The following is a 20,170-nucleotide window of genomic DNA, read 5'->3' as shown; positions in this document are numbered from 1 at the left end:
TGTAAGGATAAGCAGTTCAGAAAATCAATGATAAAATAATAGTTTGTTGACTTGCTAAACCTCAAATTCGTTGCCTCACTTTTATTAGATTTTTCCCACATTTTCATCACATTTTTCATTAGACAATGATGACATCAGATAAAAACATTCATTCATGTTCTGTACCGCTTACCCTCACAACGGTCCCCGGGGGTGCTGGAGCCTATCCCAGCCGACTTCGGATTTGCTGCGTACAAGGAGACGTAGAACCATTCACACTCTCACTCATGCTTATGGGCAATTTAGAAATTTCAACCAGCGTACTCTGCATATTTTGCTGATGTGGGAGGAAACCAGAGCACCCGGAGAAAACCCACTCAAGCCAACCACTTGTCCACTGGGCCGCCTCAGAAAAAAACCCTGACTAATTTTAAAATCACAAATTGCTAATGAGGTCCCATTTCTTTTATTGACACTTTTGTGTCATGCTCAGTGGCACAGAGCAATATAATTTAAATCAATGTGCAATACACAAAAAATGATTGGACGAATTCAAAGGAGATGCACGTTGCTATGCAGCTGAAAGATCTAACTGCTCCACCAGTTGTGAATAAATTCTGGAAATTGATATCAAAGTCAAACGAAGGTGATCAGAGATACATTTTTCTCCTCTGGCACTTTTGGGTCTAAACTCAGAGGATGTGTGGCTTTGGACAAAATAACAACAAAGCGTGAGTGACTCATAGCGCTGTGGCCGCTATCATTTGTGTGTGTGTGTGTGTGTGTGTGTGTGTGTGTGTGTGTGTGTGTGTGTGTGCGTGTGTGTGTGTGTTATTTTACAGCTTGTTTGTCTCTTTCTTTGTCTCATCCTCTTTGTGGGCACGCGTTGAAGAATATGCTCATTTGCAACCATATGCATATGGATGGATTGTGTGTGTGTAGCTACAAAGCCATACCACACCTGTGGAAGTGCTTTATTAGTATTGTGATCAGTCAATTCTATTATAGCAAATAGTAAAGAAAAAAAGGGACACCATTTAAAGAGTCTTTGCATTTTCCTTCTCTTGTTTAAAGCGCCTGGCCCATTATGCTTGGGTCACGTGACATGCGATAATCTTGCACGGGTTCTCAATCGGCTCCTAAAGCCATAGCGCAGATTAGCACAGGACAAGTACAGGGTGGCAGACTCTAAGCATTGGGGCTTTCCCCCGCTCATCACAACCGTGTGGCGTTGCCATAGTGCCATCTGTTACTGAGCCACCACCTGACCCTAGGTGGCCCAAAGACACCTGATTGGTTCCTGAAAACGCAATAGAATATACTTCCGTATCATTGGCATAAACAATTGATAAAGAAGATTAATTTGCAACTATAAAATGATTCAAAAAGCACTTCCCGGAACCAAGACACAGGTTTTCACCATAACCACTCCCACAATTGAGTTTCTCCACCCACGATGTTACTATATATAGGCAGGTTGAAGATCCACGGCCATTTTCAAATGACTACAATATCTGAAACGTCTACTGTAAAAGGGATATAATGTCTTAGGTTTATTGATTATTGAAGTATGTGGTTATTTATTTAATCATTTATATATTTTTTCCTTTTTGTATAACCTTTTTTGAGTTATTGTATATATGGGGTTGTCTGAAAATTCAGGAAAACAGACCCCTTTTCAACAAAATAAGTATTTATTTTGCAATTAACCTGCCTTTTAAAAGATGATCAGAAATGATTAAACCCAGTTGGTGAATTTATTGAGGCTATTAAGGCTAGGCAATGACTATATGACAAGTGGGAATAAATATATTTTACTTATTCGCACTGCTTTTCACAAATATAAAAATTAAACAATTTTTTATTTTTGTTTACATTTTTTCTTTTTCTTTTGTAATATTACAGTGCTGACCCACTTGATGTACCCAATGTCTGGAGGCACAACCCTGAAACAAAATTACAATCCAACCCATTTGAATGTGTAGATTGCAGACCATGTTTTTAAACTATGATGTTTATCTTTATTTGTCAGATTATTTCATTGTCTTTGTGAACCTTCCTAAAATTACCCAAACTAATAGTGGCAAACATGTCACAGAGGACATGAGTGTCACCGGAAATCGCTCATTGCCACAATTCACACTGGCTTGCATGTTAAAAATAGCGCGATCCGTCAGATTGGTCGTGTGTTCCCGCCACTGCCAATGTGCATAATTATGAGTCTTTGTTGCTCTTTGCATGCACGGCCAGTGATCCCATTACCTCCATGGAGACAAAGAAAGGGTTGTGAGCGACGGCGTCAATGGTAACCTGGTTTCTCGGGTTCGTTCGCTTCAATAATGGGGCTTTGTAGTCGCCAGCCTTCTGTTTTCATGGGCACTGTGTGTGTGTGATGAAGTGGCGGTGTCTTTGCATCGGCTATTACAGCACATGATAAAACACAGTACACCCATAAGTTTTAACCGAATACTTATATTATTTGCATAATATGACATCCTAAGCGTTGAGGGTTACGGTGATATATGAGCAAATTTCTCCTCATTTGACCTTGCTGGCGGTGATCATGCATTGTTGTACATTATATATATTCTGCTGTTGTTCCAGTGACAGTCTATCTTTGTCATTTGTGTTGCTAGGAAAACCACTGTCGACGGATAAAGATCTTGGGGGATTGTTACTACTGCGTGTCCGGGCTGACGCAGCCTAAGACGGACCACGCCCACTGCTGCGTGGAAATGGGACTGGATATGATTGACACCATAACGTGAGTGATCGGATGGGCCGTCCATCCTCGTTTTTTCTGCTCTTCTTATCAACCAATTGCACGGTGCATACTAGTTTGAGGCAGGTGTCATCTGCAATCTGTTGCTCTTTAGTCTTCTGCTTTGGCTCTTTGCGATTTTGGAATTTTCAATTTGAGAAGCATGTTTAAAGTCTTGGGGAGGATGGAGGCTCTAACACAGTTGAACATATGTGGTCCTTTTCCTGCTCTGTGGAGATGCCAGGTTAACCAATTGTGTGGCCCGTGCTCGCAGGTCAGTGGCAGAGGCCACGGAAGTCAACTTAAACATGCGTGTGGGCCTGCACACGGGTCGGGTGCTGTGTGGGGTGCTCGGCCTCAGGAAATGGCAGTATGACGTGTGGTCCAATGATGTCACTCTCGCCAACGTGATGGAGGCCGGAGGATTGCCTGGGTCGGTCCTGGTTTCGATTCACCTACATTCACAATGATCATGTCAGGGTTCCAAAATCTTTCTTTCCTTGTTTTCTATATTGCACAGTAAGGTCCACATTACAAGATCCACCCTGGAGTGCCTGAATGGAGACTACGAGGTGGAACCAGGAAATGGTCACGAGCGCAACGCCTACCTCCAAAAACACGAGATCGAGACTTTCTTCATCGTGCCCTCTCACCGACGCAAGGTACGCCATTTCCTGTCTGTCCGGTCCTGTTTATGTGTCGGCCTCGAGGGGAAATGACTATTCGCGCACTTTCGGTTGTGTTCTTTATGAGGCCGTGGCCCCGAGTGAACCCTTAATACCTCGAAGGGTGTACTGTGCAGAGATAATCCGTGTGGAAAGTCAGACGAGGCTCGATTGAAGAAGGAGGCTTATCTTCTCCTGGTTGCTTCTCCCGCAATAAACTCTCACAGGAGGCAAATGGGGAGGAAAGCACCCTGAGTGTAGTCTAAAGCATCGAGCGTGATATAATGGAGCTCTCACACATTTGATGTGCAGATGATGTCACTTCCAGCCTGTAATGGATTCATCCAGAAGAAGCGAAAAAGAGCCTGTGGCATCTTTCATCCCAGATTTACAGAGTTTAGCATGCATACATATGCACATATGTGGCAACACGCCAACAACGAGCTTCTGCTCTCTCCGGGTATTTTGCTTCTTTTTTAGTGGAAAAAAATGAAGAGCTATCACTGCAAACAGGCATGAAGTATGATATTCAAGTGGTCAAGTGTATTGTATTAAAGGTTACTGTTAGGAGTGGCATTGTTTGATCAGTAGCATTTTAGCACAGTGAAGCACATCTGGTGTCATTATGACAATATGATGTAATTTTATATTTTGCATTGTAACCTTGCAATGAGCTCCCTGATTTTTCTCACATGCCCCAAAATTAATGATATGACCTGCAGGATTGACCCGTATTCTCTGTGGTTAAAGTCCTAATCCTGGTAATAAAGACGGTATGACGATGTGATTTAGTTTCCCATGTGGCGTATCATGATTGCCTATTTTAAATCCTCCTTCCCACCACTCACAGATATTCCCGGGACTGATTCTTTCGGATATCAAACCGGCCAAAAAGATGAAGTTCAAGACCGTCTGCTACTTGCTAGTGCAACTCATGCACTGCAGGAAGATGTTCAAAGCGGAGATCCCCTTCTCCAATGTCATGAACTGTGAGGATGGTGATAAGGTAAAGGCACTTGCTTTTGGGATTTTGTGAGTGTGTAACTGGGCGTCTGCCTAAACAGACATTTCATCAATCCGAAGTGAGAACAAATGCTCTTGTTAGAGAATATTACATAATCATATTATTTATGAGGCCCAAAAATAATCCAAACCATCAGACATTGCTCTAATCATCAACTGTTGTGTCATTTGGGTGCATGGAAGAAAGGTACAAAAAAACTTACATATCACAAAAATAAAAAGATAATTTTCTTGGTTTAGTGTTTGCAAAGTAAAGGCTAAAACCACATTCTTCTGGCCTTCTCATGTATTTATTAATTTAAAAAAAGCACACAAATTATTACGGAAATTTTAATTGAACAAAATACTGATGTATTTTTAACCAAATTATATATAATGGTACCTCTACTTACAAATATTTCTACATATGAAATATTCAGGGTACAAAAAGCCTCAATGGGAATTTTTTTTCTCTCAATTCGAAAGAAAAGGTTGCTCTACCATTGGCTATTAGTGGGGGAGCGACCACTGGGAGTAAGGTATACCATACTACGTATACATACATACGTACATACATGCATAGATAAACACAAAATTACCCAGGTACATATTTTTGTGGACTGCAGTTCAGAAAATGAATACATGAGTGAATGTTTTCTATTTTCTTCATGTGTGAAGACAAAAGAAAGCAAAATTGGAGGTAAATTGGTTATGCTCCAGTGGCCACTATTTTCGCAGCTCTCCTTACTGTGGCTGCCAAAGACACTTAGTCTCAGCAGGGTGCATCTACTAATGAAGTTAAATGTGACGGTAGCAGCATCATTTGAAAGTATAATCAGTTGCCCGTTTGTATTGTTGACACTCCTTTTGCCGTGTTTCCAACATTATGACAAGAGAAGTAGGTACAACTTCTTTTTCCTCTTTCGCCCGGTCCTCACAGCGGAGGGCCATGAGGACGGCACCACAGAAGCTGAGAAACCGGCCCAACGCCAACCAAGCCAACGTGGTTCAGACCAGCCCCAGGACACGGGTCAACCGCTACATCGGGCGTCTGATCGAGGCCCGGCAGACCGAGTCGGATACGGCTGACCTCAACTTCCTCACGCTCATGTACAAGTGCTCGGAGCGTGAGCACAGGGTGAGGTGTGCTAGAGAAAAAAAAGCGGGACAGTTGGGTTTGAAGCATCATGTCCTGTTCTGTCCCTGGAAATGACTAAAAAAAAGTTCATCTGGCTTTTTAAAGCCTTTTTGCTGTTTTGGTGTTACAAAAGCAGCATTAGGGAATTCTATTTATCTGTCTTCCTAGCCATTATTCACCTTTGCCATTTCTGCCATAGTAACTCCAACATTTCTTAAACACGGTTTTCACATTTATGTTGGCGCAATATAAACTACCAATAGTTCTATATTATTCATCAGGGCTCATTTTTATTTTGGCTTGACTTTAGTTTTTTTTAAGTTTACTTAGTTTTAAGTACTTTTTAGAGTTTAAAAATACTCCATATTGCCTATATTTACTGTACTTTTTTAATACGATGTTTTTTACATTTTATTTTATTGTAGACGATTTGTTATGTGCAAGGTTTAACGAAGAACAGAGGAAGTAAAGAGTATGAGAGATGCCATCCAAGGAGAGTGCAGCCTCCAATGCAGCTGTCATAAAAGCTGAATCTGTTTCAAAAATCAACCCAAATTGCTAAGGACAATCTCGATATACAAACTATTGTTAGTTTTGTTGATGTAAAATGTAGTGACAGATGTTACAATGTCCAAAAATTTCAATTTCAATTTTAGATCTCGTTTGTCCATATAGGTCAGCACTTACTCCTTTTTGCTCTTTTTGGTACTATAAAGTACCATCAGGTTCCGGATGAGTACTTCACCAGCGCTGTGGTTCTCTCGCTGATCCTCGCTGCCTTGTGCGGCCTCGTCTATCTTCTTATCATACCGCAGTACGTACTATAGTCCCAATGCACAGAGCACTACTCACAATTTGTTTCTCCGTTTAGTTCATTCTTTTATGTCATTCAGGGGAACAGTGGTGCTGGTGCTTCTTGTCTTCTGCATCTGTTTTCTGGTAGCATGCATCATGTACCTACATATCACCAGAATACAGGTGTGTTTGTTCACCTTTTACTCTATTAGGTACCCTTAGTTGTAATTGTGTCTGATTAGTTCATTATAAATGCTAAATAATAAGGTTTTAAATCACTCATTTCATAACCATACGATATCACTTCTTTGGACAAGAATACAATATTTGTATTTGATACGAATATTAATTTACATGCAATATGAAATTGTGTATTACCTCAACTTTTTGCATATCAGTGTTTTCCAGGGTGCCTGACCATTCAGATTCGCACTGCTCTCTGCATTCTCATAGTGCTGTTAATCTACGCAGTGGCCCAAGCTTGTGTGGTAGGTCAAACACTTAATTCTACACTGTAAAAAGTGAGATGAGGAATATATTACATAATAAGGGCAGCATAGCAGTAGAACTGGAAATTTGGACTTGGCAAGATTTCTTTAAAAATAGGAAACATCACGAACCTAATTTGAATTGTGGCCTATAAAAAAAAGAAACCCACAGGCTGGTGAAGGCTATTTATAAAACCTACTTTTTCAGAATTATGACATTTCTTGAGTTAATAACTTTGAGCGTCCACATTTCTTTTTACAGGTGGGCTGCATGCCTTGGCTGTGGGGTTCCACCAAGACCAACAGCTCCATTTTCATCATTGACACGGACGGCGGTGCCAACAGTACCATGGCCGAGCTGCCCTGCGAGGGTGCCCGCTACGCCTTCCTGTCATGTGCGGTGGGAACACTCACCTTGGCGCTCTTTCTGCGAGTCTCCTGGCTGCCCAAGATGGCGCTGATGCTCCTGCTGGGGGTGCTGTACGTCACCGTGCTGGAGCTGAGTGGTTTTCGCAAGACTGTCGGGTGAGTGAGGCCCTGAGCCCAGCAGGGGTGGGGGCCAACATCAGACGGGCATCTAGGCAATCATTCAAAATAGGTTATTTGTGAGCGCCTTTGATTTTCTGTCGTTCCCTCAAAAGGGAGGTTACGCGTCGCCGGCGTATTTTGCTCAGGAGGTGCTGTGTTTCTCTGATCTCGTGAGGGAAACAGATTATCAGAGTTATGGGAGCCTTTATGGTACACACAGAAACGCGCACGCAGAAACACACCCACACATTCATTTTCTACTCTTTTGAAGCACATGTGCTCCATTTTCTAAATCACAAAGTTGGAAAGAGCATGGGTGATGGGAAAATTATTGGAGCAGAAATAATTGAAGAGTGATAGCGACATTGGTAGGAGTTTTTCCTGTTTCCGATTGTATTTAGTCCAACATTCACACAATTAGACATGTTGAGAATAAGTCAACATTTTCAAATGTGTGGGGGAATCGCCTTAAGCCTCCCGTGTCGTTTTTTTCCTGGGTGGTCCGGCCTCGGCGCTGACTTGTGTCTTGGTCTCGTCCGCAGTGGGGGGTCCTTCCACATCCGGGGCTACGAGCCCATCCTGTCTCTGTTGCTCTTCGTCTGTGCTCTGGCCCTCCACTCCAGGCAACTTGACCTCAAACTACGTTTGGACTTCCTCTGGGCTGTGCAGGTCAGAATGTGTGTCAATGTTGCACTACAGAGAAAGTCTTAGGTTTTGTGCTGAGGATAGATGTGTACATACTCATGTATTTTTATATTCTTTGGAAACAATGTGGGTAAGATGTTTGTTCAGGCTCCATTGAATTAGGAAAATGACTATTTTGCACAGTGAGAGACTGACTTTGGCATTAAGCTATGCGAGTAGTTGGAAAACTAAACATTTTAAGAGGGCTTCACTGACCTCTACTGGTAGAAATGTCAAATGATAAAGTCAAAATTGGCTCCAATATTGTCAATATTATCATGTTTATTGAATTCATTCACCATGCTCAACCACAATCAGTTTTAATTCATCAATGTAAGCTTTCAAAAGGTTTATGGCATTAATTCATACATCCATATTCACAGACTCAAAGTTTTAGCTGGTTGATTACATCAAATATACCAACAACAACAATCATTTGCATTTTTTATTAGTCATAATTTCAAAATAGAGTTTCAATGAGGGCACGTACTTTGTGATTACATTTCTGAAAGTATTCCTGTACATTAAAATCAAAAGAAGTTCCTGGGTTAGTCTTGAGATTCTTTTTTTAAGAATAATAAAATGTATATAAAAAGTATTTTAAACTACAGTTCTATTTTTCTCCACATTAAAAAAAATATATTATTGTCAGCAATCTTAACTATTTGGCTGCCATTGCTGACGATAGACGTCCACGAAACAAATGAAAATGAATTGGACATCTACCCCCGCCAAAAGCAGCTAATGAACTAAGAATCTGAAAGAAAAATCATACAAACATTTTAGTCTTAAAAATGCATTGAGATGTTAATGTATAAAAGTAATTGAAAGTCCAATTTCCCTAATGTTTTCCCCTTTAAATTCAAGCTGTCTTTGTGAATTAGATGTTTTATGTCTGTTGAAAGGCGGAGGAGGAACGGGATGGGATGGAAAAAGTCAAACTAGATAACAGACGGATCTTGTTCAATCTGTTGCCGGCACACGTGGCCCAACACTTCCTGCTGTCCAACCCCAGAAACATGGTAAGCTCTGCTCATAAACAGGAAGATACACACAAACAGGTGGACCATCAAAAGTAGCAACAGAAAATAACGCAATTAAATCTCCTTTGCTTCAATTTTAGGATTTGTACTACCAGTCCTACGCTCAAGTAGCCGTTCTCTTCGCCTCCATCCCAAACTTCAATGACTTCTACATTGAGTTGGATGGCAACAACATGGGAGTGGAGTGCCTAAGACTGCTCAATGAGATCATCGCAGACTTTGACGAGGTTTGCTTGTTATATTTCATTTTTAATGATTTATATGGCCACCTGACTTTGGTGCGGGCAAGCGAGGGATCGATTCCCGCTTGGTGCGTGTATGAATGGTTGTCTGTCTCTCTGTGTGCCCTATGGTTGACTGGCGACCAGTCTAGGGTGTAGTAAGCCTTTCGCCCAAAGTCCACTGGGATACGGTTCAACAACCCCTGCATGCTGTATGTAGGGTTTGCATATTTTTAAAAATCATATACTGTTAATGTATTTGGAACTGTAGAATGGCTAATTCATTTAAATGGTGAAGCAGTTTTGCTGCCAGTTTGATAATACTCACTTTGTGATCATTAATATTGTGGTGTTTATTTAAAAATAAAAATAAACGAACCGAGAAAGGTTGAAAAGGACACACAGAAAGTACAAACGTGGGAAATAGTGATACATATTATAACTGAACCCTAATTGAATAATACATGCTACATGACTGGAACTAGCATTGCAAAAAAATTATAACTTTTTATATTTCTTTTGTTATTCAATGCAAAGTTAGGATTGTAAACTTGAATGCGCTTCTTCTAGCTCATGGATAAAGAGTGCTACAAGGATATCGAGAAGATAAAGACAATAGGCAGTACGTATATGGCGGCAGTAGGCCTCGTCCCCACCATTGGCGCCAAGGTGAGACACTACAAAGTTTGTCCTTGTGCACAAGTGTATTTACTACAATTCATGTTTTGACTCATTGGCTCCCAATTCAAATACCGTATTTTCACGACTAGATTGAAGTCTATTAGTGTCCATGGCAGCAAATGAGTTGATGCCTAATCCCACGCAGAGTAATTCTATGAGACTACTTTTCGTACTTCTTTAGGCCAAGAAGTCAATCTACGACCACCTGAGCACGATAGCGGACTACGCCATCGAGATGTTTGACGTGTTGGATGAGATCAACTATCAGTCTTATAATGAGTTTGTCTTGAGAGTGGGTATGTCTGCACACGACCGTTCACAAAATAAAGTGGTGTAAGGTTTTCATGCGATTTGCTCAATATGCCTTGTCGGTGTAGGGATCAATGTCGGCCCAGTGGTGGCAGGGGTTATCGGAGCACGGCGACCGCAGTATGACATCTGGGGAAATACGGTCAATGTGGCCAGTCGCATGGATAGCACGGGAGTCCCTGGAAAGATACAGGTGACAAGCATAAAGAAGACTGATTTTAAATGTTTTTTATAGCCTTTTTCATTCAAATGCCACACATTTGCAGAGAAACTGTCTATGAACCCTATTTGTTGAACTACTGACCACCCTTATCCACTCAAACACGTAAACCAATATGGCAGTGAATGAGTTAACCTTATCGTAAAAGATGTGGGAAACTTATTTTGGGCTCCAAACGAGATAAATAATCCTCTCCAATGCCATCTGTGTACAACCAAGGTGACGGAGGAGGTCTACCGTCTGCTCAACTCCGACTATGACCTGGTGAGTCGCGGCAAAGTCAGCGTGAAGGGCAAAGGGGAAATGCTGACTTACTTCCTTGAGGGCAAAGTGCAGGGCGTGGGCACAGCCACCACCTCTTCCGTGGTGCGTTCGGCCAGCTTGGCACGCCGCATCCACTCTTGCGGCAAGACCAGCGTGCCTGCCAACCTGGGCAGCGTCTCCTCGGTCGCCGCCGCCTCCAACAGCCAGCCGACGTGCTTGCCCTCTTCCCGTGTGCCTGTGGTGGGTAAGGTGGAGGAGGAAGAAGAGAAGGAAGAAGAGGCTATAGATGTGACAGAGATTGAGATTGAGGCCGCGGCGACCGCGGCCGATGCTGCGGTCTAGACGCAAACACAAGCGCGACCTCAGTGAAGGTAAGAAGAGCCAAGATGGAGGCCTTGAGGAGGGCGGCCTGCATGTTTCCTGCAGGTGCGACGCACATTCAGGAAATGAGTCCAGACAATCATACTTGCCGTTTTTTTAAGGGAATGTCAGCTGCTTGACACTCCCGCAGACACAGCATCCTTTATTTGCAGGTAAAATCCCAAAATGCAAAGGGGATATTCCGCAGTGTATTGATTGAAGAGACAAACAAAACACACTGCCATTGCTGTTGCTTTTGCACTGTCTTTTTAATGATGCCAAGGATGCATTGCATCAGTTACAGGTGTCGCAGTATCACTTTTAATGGTGCGCATAAACACACGTGTGTGTGTGTGTGTACGCGAGCGTGTATGGTGGTGTGTGTTTGTATGATGCAGCACAATGATGTTTTTAACACTTTTTCAGACACATTTATGATTACCAGCGCATGACGTTTTGCAACCTGACAGCCATAGCTATATTTTCCCCTTCAAAGGAAACCAAAGTAATGAGCTATTGAATACGGCATCTACCGGATGAGCACATGCGACTCTTTCAAGCACCTTCAGATAAGCTAAAATGTGAGTTTTTAAAACCTCACTCAGAGAAACTACAGTGAAGCCTCTGAGGTCAAATGCGATTTGTTGAAAGATGCTTCAAATTAGGAACTATTGCAGTTTGGTCTTGGGTCCAATTTTTGCATGACTATTAAAATAATTGAACCCGTTACTATTGAGGCGTTGAAACAACACTTTTCAGTCATATCAAAATCAGTTTAACACCAATTAATAGGACACAATAACAGTCGCATTGTACTGAGATGAAAGATGTAAAATAATAAAAATGATTTGATTTTTTCAAATTATTTAAAACAATTTTGAATTGCTGAATCAATCAGTTTTTGACAGTGAATTAATATTTAGGAAATCACATTTTCTGTGATCTTATTTACTATATATACTATTAGTATATTTTAAAACATCACATGTAAACAATTGTGTAAAAACAAAACATGTGACTATAATTTTAAAAATTGACCAGATTAAGCAAAATCATTGTCAAGCATAATAGCAATTATTTATTATCATTATAACAACTTTTCTCATTTCAAGTAGGAGGGCGAGGTTGAAAACGTTCATATTTTTTAATCTGACGGACCGGCATTAGGTAGCTCACGGACCAGGACCAGTCCACGGACAGGTGGTTGGGGACCACTATTCTAGAGGATTCCTTGTAGGGGTTTTTGATCAGTTCATCTTTATTCTGTATGCAGTAAACACACAAGTTGTGCCATTATAAAGAAAAAAAAATGCAGGTATGTCCAAAAACATACAGTATGGGTGAGAAACCTAAGGCCATTGGGGCATATGTGATCAATTGTAGAAAAAGCGGAACTCATTCAAAAAGACATTTAAATCCTTTAAACTCATAATATTTCATAGTAATGATAATTTTAAGGACTTAAATGGATGGAAAAATTGTGTTAGCCAACTCTCAATTGTAGATTTACCTAAATTAGTATAAGCACACAATGGCACAATCAGAAATGTATTGCATGCAGAACACGAGGAGACTCTCAAGTGTTTGTGCAGCTGGCCTACATTCTACATACAGCTACACTATACAGTGGACCTCCGCATATTTGCTGTTTAGCGTTATTTGGGAACACGTTCTCCATTACCCGCGAGACAGCTCACCTATTCTTTGAAATTTAAAATGCATGTGCCATGGCTCATCTTGCATTACAGAGGGATTTGGAGAATCGTGTGTGTGTTTTTTATTTTGATGTTTCCTCATTAGCTGGTGTTGTCAGCTATTGACATGCAATTCATTTAAAATGGGAGAGTTGGAAAAAGAAGGCAAAGAAAAGGTGAATTCTTTCTTTTTTCAAGTTTTATTCATCAGCAGTCGACCTCTAAATGACATTTTTTTTCTAGAAACCGCTCAAATGAACTCACTGACTGATCTCTTATAAAATATTGAATATTTGCCATCTGCTGCTGGTTGTGTTTCCAAGCTTGAAGTTTACAATGAAGCTGTGGCAGACCCTCCCTGCTTCTCCCCTTTGAAAATCGTCATTAACCAGTATACACGTCAATGCTAATGAATGCTCGGATTCTAACTGGAGAGTACACTCAATGCCAGTGAAAGAGTATGCTAGTTTAATGATTTTCAGAGCAGCATTTGCAGTTGGCCCTGGTTCCAATCCACCGTGCGGTGGTTCACTGTACGCCAAAAAGCCGTACCTTTCGTATACAGCCTCTTTTTGCATATATGTACATGCATTGTCAGATTTCTGCCTTACTCCATGACAAGCTTATCAGTGTTTGTAACCTGCCTTTATACACACATTCACTTTGATATGCAGGTCATACTATTTAATGTTGTTCTGTGTAAATAGCCAAACACTTGTAAACTACAGTCCATCTTGTACAGTGTAAAGCTCGTTTATTGAATATTTTGTAATAAAAACAATATTGGTGTATAAAATTATGATAGGCTATGTTTTTCGTGATTACAGAGCCAAGTATTTATTGTTTCTCCTCAGACCTATTTATTTATTCAGCCTTTATGTAACCATGTAGCAGTTGACACGAGATTCTTGACTTGTAATTTGTCTTTAAAAAAATATTAGACAGTTGTAAGAACATACATCAAAAGAGAACTAACTTTGAACTTGGTGGTTGATTGGATAAAAATGACCATTTTTATGGGACACCAAAGAGTGAGTCAACAGTGTAAAGTTTATATGAGCCTCTCTGTGTGACAATGTAGACAACGTAAATTGTCACTGGAAAAACCAGTGTGTTGAGCCACCATGAAAAAGAAAAAAAAATGACCCCATGCACACACTCACACCCACACACAACATGAAGCAAGAGGGGCAAGTTGGGGGTAAATGACAGTTCACAAACAACCCGTCCCTCCTCCTACCACTACCCAATGTAACCTGCTTCCTGGCATGTATGCAAGATTTCAACACCCTTTTTTTGAACTATTCTACACGCTCTTTTATCAACAGAAGGCTTGCATTTCAAAGGAAGATGTGACCTCCTTTACATTACCTCATCTTGAGCACCATCATAACAAAGGAATACTTAGGGGTATATGCATTTCCCCAAACATTTTTTTTTAAATCAAGTGCTATAAAATTTGAAAATCTAAACTGACATTTAGCCCCATATCGTGAATTTGCATGACTTCTTCCGGCCATGTCTCCTTGAATTTCATTAAAACAGAACTCCCAGCATTATCCCCTTGCCCAATGCAGATTTGCAATTCATTACTGAATAACTATGACTTATGTGGCCATCTACATTCCACAACTTTTCCATAGACCATTACAACTTTGTTCTTTTATGTTTAGCTGTTTATAGTGGCAGTTGCTTGGTTTTTCTGTGCGTAAATGCCATTCCCTCCAGGCATTTCTCACAGTCACTTACATTGATTTGAGTTTTCTTCCATTTGTTCATTAATGTTTATGTTGTTTACCTTCTGTTTTCAAAATACATTGTTTAGCTTGCTCTTTTATCACTTTGATGTCTGTCAAGTATGTTTGCCTTTACCAACCTTCCCATGTATACTTTGAAATTGGTCCAGATTTCAGTTAGACACTGTTAACTGGGAGCAAATAACATCTTTGGCATCAACATTCACTTGACATATCTTGGAGCCATGAGTCAGGTCAGTCTATTTAACCTCTGCATGGTGTGTTCATTTCCTTTTCTAGTGCAGAACACGTGACATATCAGTATGTTTAACTGAATACATTGGATGTTTTTATTCACATCATATCATTTTTAACCTTTTTTCTCTCTTCTCACAGTTCAACAGATTTGATTTATGCATTTAAGCTTACACCTGCTTCTCATTAGGCTTCACACTTGACATTAATCAGTCATCAAGCTCCAAACTCCATGGTGCATTCCAACAACAATGGCCATTCAACAATATGACGTAAGTTTTAATGACACCTACATTGTTTTTTCTGATGTTTTATTAAGCCAAGGTACATTTTGATTTCACATCTTATATCTTTTTCATCTTACAGCGCACATCCAAATAAATGTGGGGATAAATGTACAAAAAAAGCAAAAATGTATCTAATGCCATCAAGGACCATTCATCTGGTTTTTTTTCTGTTACAGTCTGTCACTGGATCAGAGATGCAAAAAGATTTATTAATTGGAGTCAATGTTTTCTTAGACCATGCAAGGATAATTTAATCATTACTAAGGTCACATGACATCCTAAAACTTCACCGAAAACTCACTCCTTCCATTTTGTGAATCCTTTAACTATTTTGTTATCTGATTCCTGGCTAAAATGTTGAGGAATAAAACTGACAATGGTTCCTAATTATTTTTTAACCAACAATTCCAATGACTCCAAACAGCATCGCTTGCTGGGTGTCATCTCAGAAGTATCCGAGACAGAGATTGACGCTGAAAAGAGTCGCAGAACAGAACGCAGAGAGAGTCAAAAAGATGTACTGTTGGCAAGTGAGGAGAATGACGACCCGCTGATGGTTCTAAGGCCAAAGCGGGTGCTTTCCTCCCTCCACGAGACCCTGACAAGGTCCCACCAAGGTAATCTGGAGTCATCACAATTGGAGTCATCACAGCTGTCCGAAAGGAACACAGCAAGGAGGCTAAGCACAACAATAACGGCTAGTCTGGACTCATGGGAACGATTCCAAAGACCAGCAAGGAAGTCGTGCAAAAAATCAGTGAAGAGAAGAAGGATCAGGCCATATCTGGTAAAAAAAAAGAATAAATAAATAAATATTGGATACTGTTTCAGACACATACAGACACAAAAACACGTTGAGCCACTAAAAGCTTTTAAGTAGAGGCTATTTTCATTTACAAGGAGTCTTGTATTCATTTCTTGTTGCACACTCAAATTGTCAGTCACAGCAGCACTCCAACATTATGTTTAATCAATAGTTTGACTCCATCCCTCCCATTGACAACACTAGATGTTCAATTCATTTAAACTAAGAGCACTCACTGTGAATGCTCATGTTTCAGTGTCACTTTGGCTGGGAGGGCTGACAGCGATCATTCGCTGCTAGTATCTCTGTGTCTTGCCACAAGTTTCTGGACCATGTCTGATATGGATTTAAATTAGTTTGTCAGTAGCAGATGTCAAATTCCTTTGAACAGTTGAAATGGATTGGGCATCTATCACTGTCAATGGCAGCCAGTCCAAAGCTATGCAATAAGTGATACTCATTCAAGTCATTATTGGAGCCCTTTCATTGCATCCTTACCTATTAACAGCAATAGGCAATCCTTTTTAATTGGGAGAGATGCTTGTTGAAATAACTAATAAGTTAACTAATATTTCAGCATTTTATCTTTCATCCACATATAAGAAAAACAATATTTGGTGGTTTATCAGTCTCATAGCTAAAACATTTTTGTCAACAATGACTTTTGCAGTATGAGCTGTTCCCTCAGTGGCTGGCAAACGTGATGATCAACATAGAGGAAGCGAAAACGCACCAGCTGCTGATTGAGTGAGGAACAACCATGTGCAAGTATTTATTTTTTTGTTTGTTTGTTTTTCTGTTCAACTGAATAAATGACCAATGCGTTCTAGATCAGCCCCACTGTTAGTGTTAATGAATCTAAACATTCGGATGTTAATTTGAGAAGTGCTTTGGCTCTGGAGTATAGTAAATGTGTTAAATGCTGAATATTTTACTTTAGACCACAGGTGTCAAAGTGGCGGCCCGGGGGCCAAATCTGGCCCGCCGCATCATTTTGTGTGGCCCGGGAAAGTAAATTATCAGTGGCGACTTTATGTTTTAGGATCAAATTAAAATGATAGATCTAGATGTGTATTAAATTTCCTGATTTTCCCCCTTTTAAATCAATAATTGCAGTTTTTAATCCATTCTTTCTTTGTGTTTTTAGTTCTAAAATCATTTTATAAAATCTAAAAATGTATAAAAATATTTTCTGTTTTCCACTTTAATATTGAACATAAAGAAAAAAATGGTTTCCTTTTGAAATGAAAAACAAATGATTAAATAAATGATTTTCCCTTACTAAGAAAAAAAAAAGCTCAAATAAACATTCTATTAGATCTATAAAAATGGAATATTTAGGGCTTTTAATCCAGTTCTTTTAATCCATTTATAAAAAAACAAAATCTAAATATTAGATCTAAAATAGTCCGGCCCACGTGAAGTCAAGTTTACGTTAAAGCGGCCCGCGAACCAACCCGAGTCTGACACCCTTGCTTTAGACAAAGCAATAAGGAAAAGGTCATCTCACAGTATTTTGCAAATCAGGTCAGATACGATTCATTGGGTCAGTGGGCCCTGTGTCACTACTGTTAGTGCCCAATGCCTGGCTATGCCAATTGGGTGGAAGTTGGTGTCATTGGTGATTTGACTTTGTGCGGGTCATAGTAAATAGTATATTATCATCCCAAAGATTTTTCGTTTGTTCCTGCGTCAAAGAGTGTAAAAGGGAAGCCAAGTTAGCTATATCGTGTGCCACTTTCCACCAATACTACACAGAAGGAAACGGCCAATTACCGTTGGCCGTCTTCACACAAACATGTTATGATTCCAGGAGGGTTATGCAATAGAAAGACAAAGTGTGTGTGGGCGTCTCATGGCCTTGTCTATCTCCCTTTCTGATAAGATGAACCTTCACCAAAGAGGCTACTGGAAAAAAACGGGTGGTGGTGTCAAAACAGTGCAAACGAAACCAAACAACATGTTATTCGCATCTCCGCTGGAACATCTTAATGCGACGTGTTTTCCTAACCCCTTCAGTCATTCGGCTACACCGGCCCAGCTTGTTTTGATGTCCAATCATTCTTAGTTCCTATGTCAATATTGACCCCAGACCCTGTGAACCTTCAACTACGCACGTCAAGCGGGGTCAATCTACTGTTTACCGCTGCTATGTCACAAATAATTTATATCTGTAGGCGGTGTGTCAATCATTAACTCGCACCAGAGGCCACACAGATGCATAAATACGGCTTTGTGGGGAGACGCCGACAAGAAAAGTAAGAGAATAGACATGTACGGATTACAAGTGAAGACGATGTTGACAACGATCATGGTTTTGGCCGCTGCGGCGATGTTGGCGAGGTCGTCTCCGGTAGTTGGACCCGAGCCCATCCGCTGCGCTCCCTGCACCCAGGAAAGGCTGAGCGAATGTCCCGCCGTCCCAGCCGGCTGCGCCCAGGTGCTGCGGGAACCGGGCTGCGGCTGCTGCATGGCCTGCGCCCTAGAGAGAGGGAGCGCCTGCGGGGTCCACACGGCCCACTGCGCCCACGGCCTGCGGTGTGTCCCCAGGCCCGGAGAGGGCAGGCCTCTGCACGCCCTCACCCGCGGGCAGGGGATCTGCACAGAAGAGCAAGGTTAGCATTACATCTACCGTGTATATATCGCCGGCAAAAATGCAATGGCTCATTGAAGTGTTGATGTTCAGATGATCCTGAAGAGGAAACAGGCCACAGCTCCCTGCAACAGATGCTGGGCTTGCCTGACCAAAATGCCCCTGATGCCCAGGAGAGCCTCAAGGCTAAAGTCAACGCCATCCGCAACAAACTGGTACAACAGGTAAGGGAAATAGAAAAACAACTCAATGTCGACAAACATATACAGTACTTGACTTAGTTCCTTGATGTTAAATTACAATTATAGTTAATACATTTAATCTAAAAATATTCCCTCAATGGAAAATTTTAATCACTCTAGTGAATCTAGTATGTATCCTTGTGCTCTGTGATTGGCTAGCCACCAATCCACGAGTGTACCCCTGCCTGCTGCCTGTAGTTGGCTGGGATAGGCTCCAGCACCCTCCACGACCCCTGTGAGGATAAGCAGTATGGAAAATGAATGAATGCTCATTTTGTTTTCGTTTTCCCACACCCACCTGCTCCTAAAATATGATGTACACTATTATAATAGCCTAACAAACTCCAAACTCCACCCCGTATGATTACTAGACAATGAATTTAAACAGGAGTATGAAAAAGAACAATGCAATGGTTGCAATTTGTTTTATATTTTTACACACAGGGTCCTTGCCACATTGACCTCCACGCCGCTCTGGACGCCATCGCTAGCTCACAGCAGAACCTCGGCGAGAAGTTCACCACTTTCTACCTCCCTAACTGTGACAAGCATGGGTTTTACAAAGCCAAGCAGGTGAATAGCGCAAAGTGTAGTCGACCCACTGCTTCCCGTCACGTCCCTTCATACCCTCGTCTTTGTCTTTATTCTCCAGTGTGAGTCATCCCTGGTGGGACCGCCCGCACGCTGCTGGTGCGTCTCAGCCTGGAACGGCAAGATCATTCCCGGAGCTGGCGATATCCCCGGTGACTCAGAGTGCCACCAGGAAGTCAGTCACTGAAGAGGGAAGTGATCCACACGAAAGCACATCTTATTCCTTTCATGATGACAAATTGTAAATTAATTTATTTATTCATGGCAAGTCATTTAAAAAAAGGTTTCCTCTATCTTCAATTGTAAATAGGACAACACTGTATTCATTTGTATTTCTGACTAAATAACTCCATTCCTCAGCAGCCACCACCAAGCCTCATTTCAGGGCCTTCTTTTTTTTTTCTTTTTCAATTCATTCACATCAACACTGCCGCTCATTCATGCAACATGTTGACATTGTCTGCATGCATCTTCATTTCCTCAATGGGGGATACTTAAAGTGCCGCAAGTATGTGTATGCTGGTCAAGCACAAACATATCAGGGCTCATCCAAGCTTGTCTACCTCTGCAGTTACTCACTGCCTTTTTTTTTTTCAATTCTCTCCACTGGGTCACTGCTTTTTTGTTTTTGTTTTTCAACATATATTCTGACATTTATTGTAATATTTATTATCTACCTGTTCATTCTTTTGTAATCGAAGACTTCAGTTATATTCTGTTATTTATGTGTACATGTTTAATATATGGCTTCATGAAATGTCTCACTTGTTTTCTTTTTAGAACAGATCATTATTTAAAATTGATCCAAAAATGTTAACTGTTGCTAGCC

General features: G+C 40.9%; 2 protein-coding genes across 3 annotated transcripts in view; both read left to right on the top strand.

Moving 5' to 3' along the window:
• LOC144086098 (adenylate cyclase type 1-like) overlaps positions 1-13,631 on the top strand; it is a 28,086-nt gene extending 14,455 nt beyond the window's left edge. The window contains exons 5-20 of one of the 2 annotated variants that reach the window (XM_077615890.1): positions 2,616-2,743; positions 3,015-3,173; positions 3,261-3,402; positions 4,256-4,411; positions 5,348-5,545; positions 6,262-6,359; positions 6,439-6,523; positions 6,739-6,828; positions 7,091-7,353; positions 7,899-8,025; positions 8,946-9,062; positions 9,164-9,310; positions 9,875-9,973; positions 10,167-10,281; positions 10,363-10,487; positions 10,734-13,631. In XM_077615890.1, the coding sequence (XP_077472016.1) occupies positions 2,616-2,743; positions 3,015-3,173; positions 3,261-3,402; positions 4,256-4,411; positions 5,348-5,545; positions 6,262-6,359; positions 6,439-6,523; positions 6,739-6,828; positions 7,091-7,353; positions 7,899-8,025; positions 8,946-9,062; positions 9,164-9,310; positions 9,875-9,973; positions 10,167-10,281; positions 10,363-10,487; positions 10,734-11,120 (2,436 nt within the window). In that variant the 3' untranslated portion in view covers positions 11,121-13,631. Of the gene's footprint in view, positions 1-2,615; positions 2,744-3,014; positions 3,174-3,260; positions 3,403-4,255; positions 4,412-5,347; positions 5,546-6,261; positions 6,360-6,438; positions 6,524-6,738; positions 6,829-7,090; positions 7,354-7,898; positions 8,026-8,945; positions 9,063-9,163; positions 9,311-9,874; positions 9,974-10,166; positions 10,282-10,362; positions 10,488-10,733 lie in introns of those variants that run through there. The other variant, XR_013304339.1, reaches the window with a different exon arrangement.
• A 1,007-nt stretch (positions 13,632-14,638) lies between these two features.
• On the top strand, positions 14,639-20,102 carry LOC144085481 (insulin-like growth factor-binding protein 1). The gene is made up of 8 exons (XM_077614798.1): positions 14,639-14,822; positions 14,965-15,095; positions 15,535-15,897; positions 16,586-16,683; positions 17,801-18,530; positions 18,602-18,732; positions 19,195-19,323; positions 19,403-20,102. The coding sequence occupies exons 5-8, from the start codon at positions 18,188-18,190 to the stop codon at positions 19,526-19,528; spliced, it is 729 nt and encodes a 242-aa protein (XP_077470924.1). The 5' UTR covers positions 14,639-14,822; positions 14,965-15,095; positions 15,535-15,897; positions 16,586-16,683; positions 17,801-18,187; the 3' UTR covers positions 19,529-20,102.
• Positions 20,103-20,170: the final 68 nt, after the last annotated feature.

This window comes from Stigmatopora argus, chromosome 12, assembly GCF_051989625.1.
Source record: "Stigmatopora argus isolate UIUO_Sarg chromosome 12, RoL_Sarg_1.0, whole genome shotgun sequence".
Lineage (NCBI taxonomy): Eukaryota > Metazoa > Chordata > Actinopteri > Syngnathiformes > Syngnathidae > Stigmatopora > Stigmatopora argus.
Note: the sequence above shows the minus strand (reverse complement) of the source record. Positions and strands in the feature narration are given on the sequence as shown.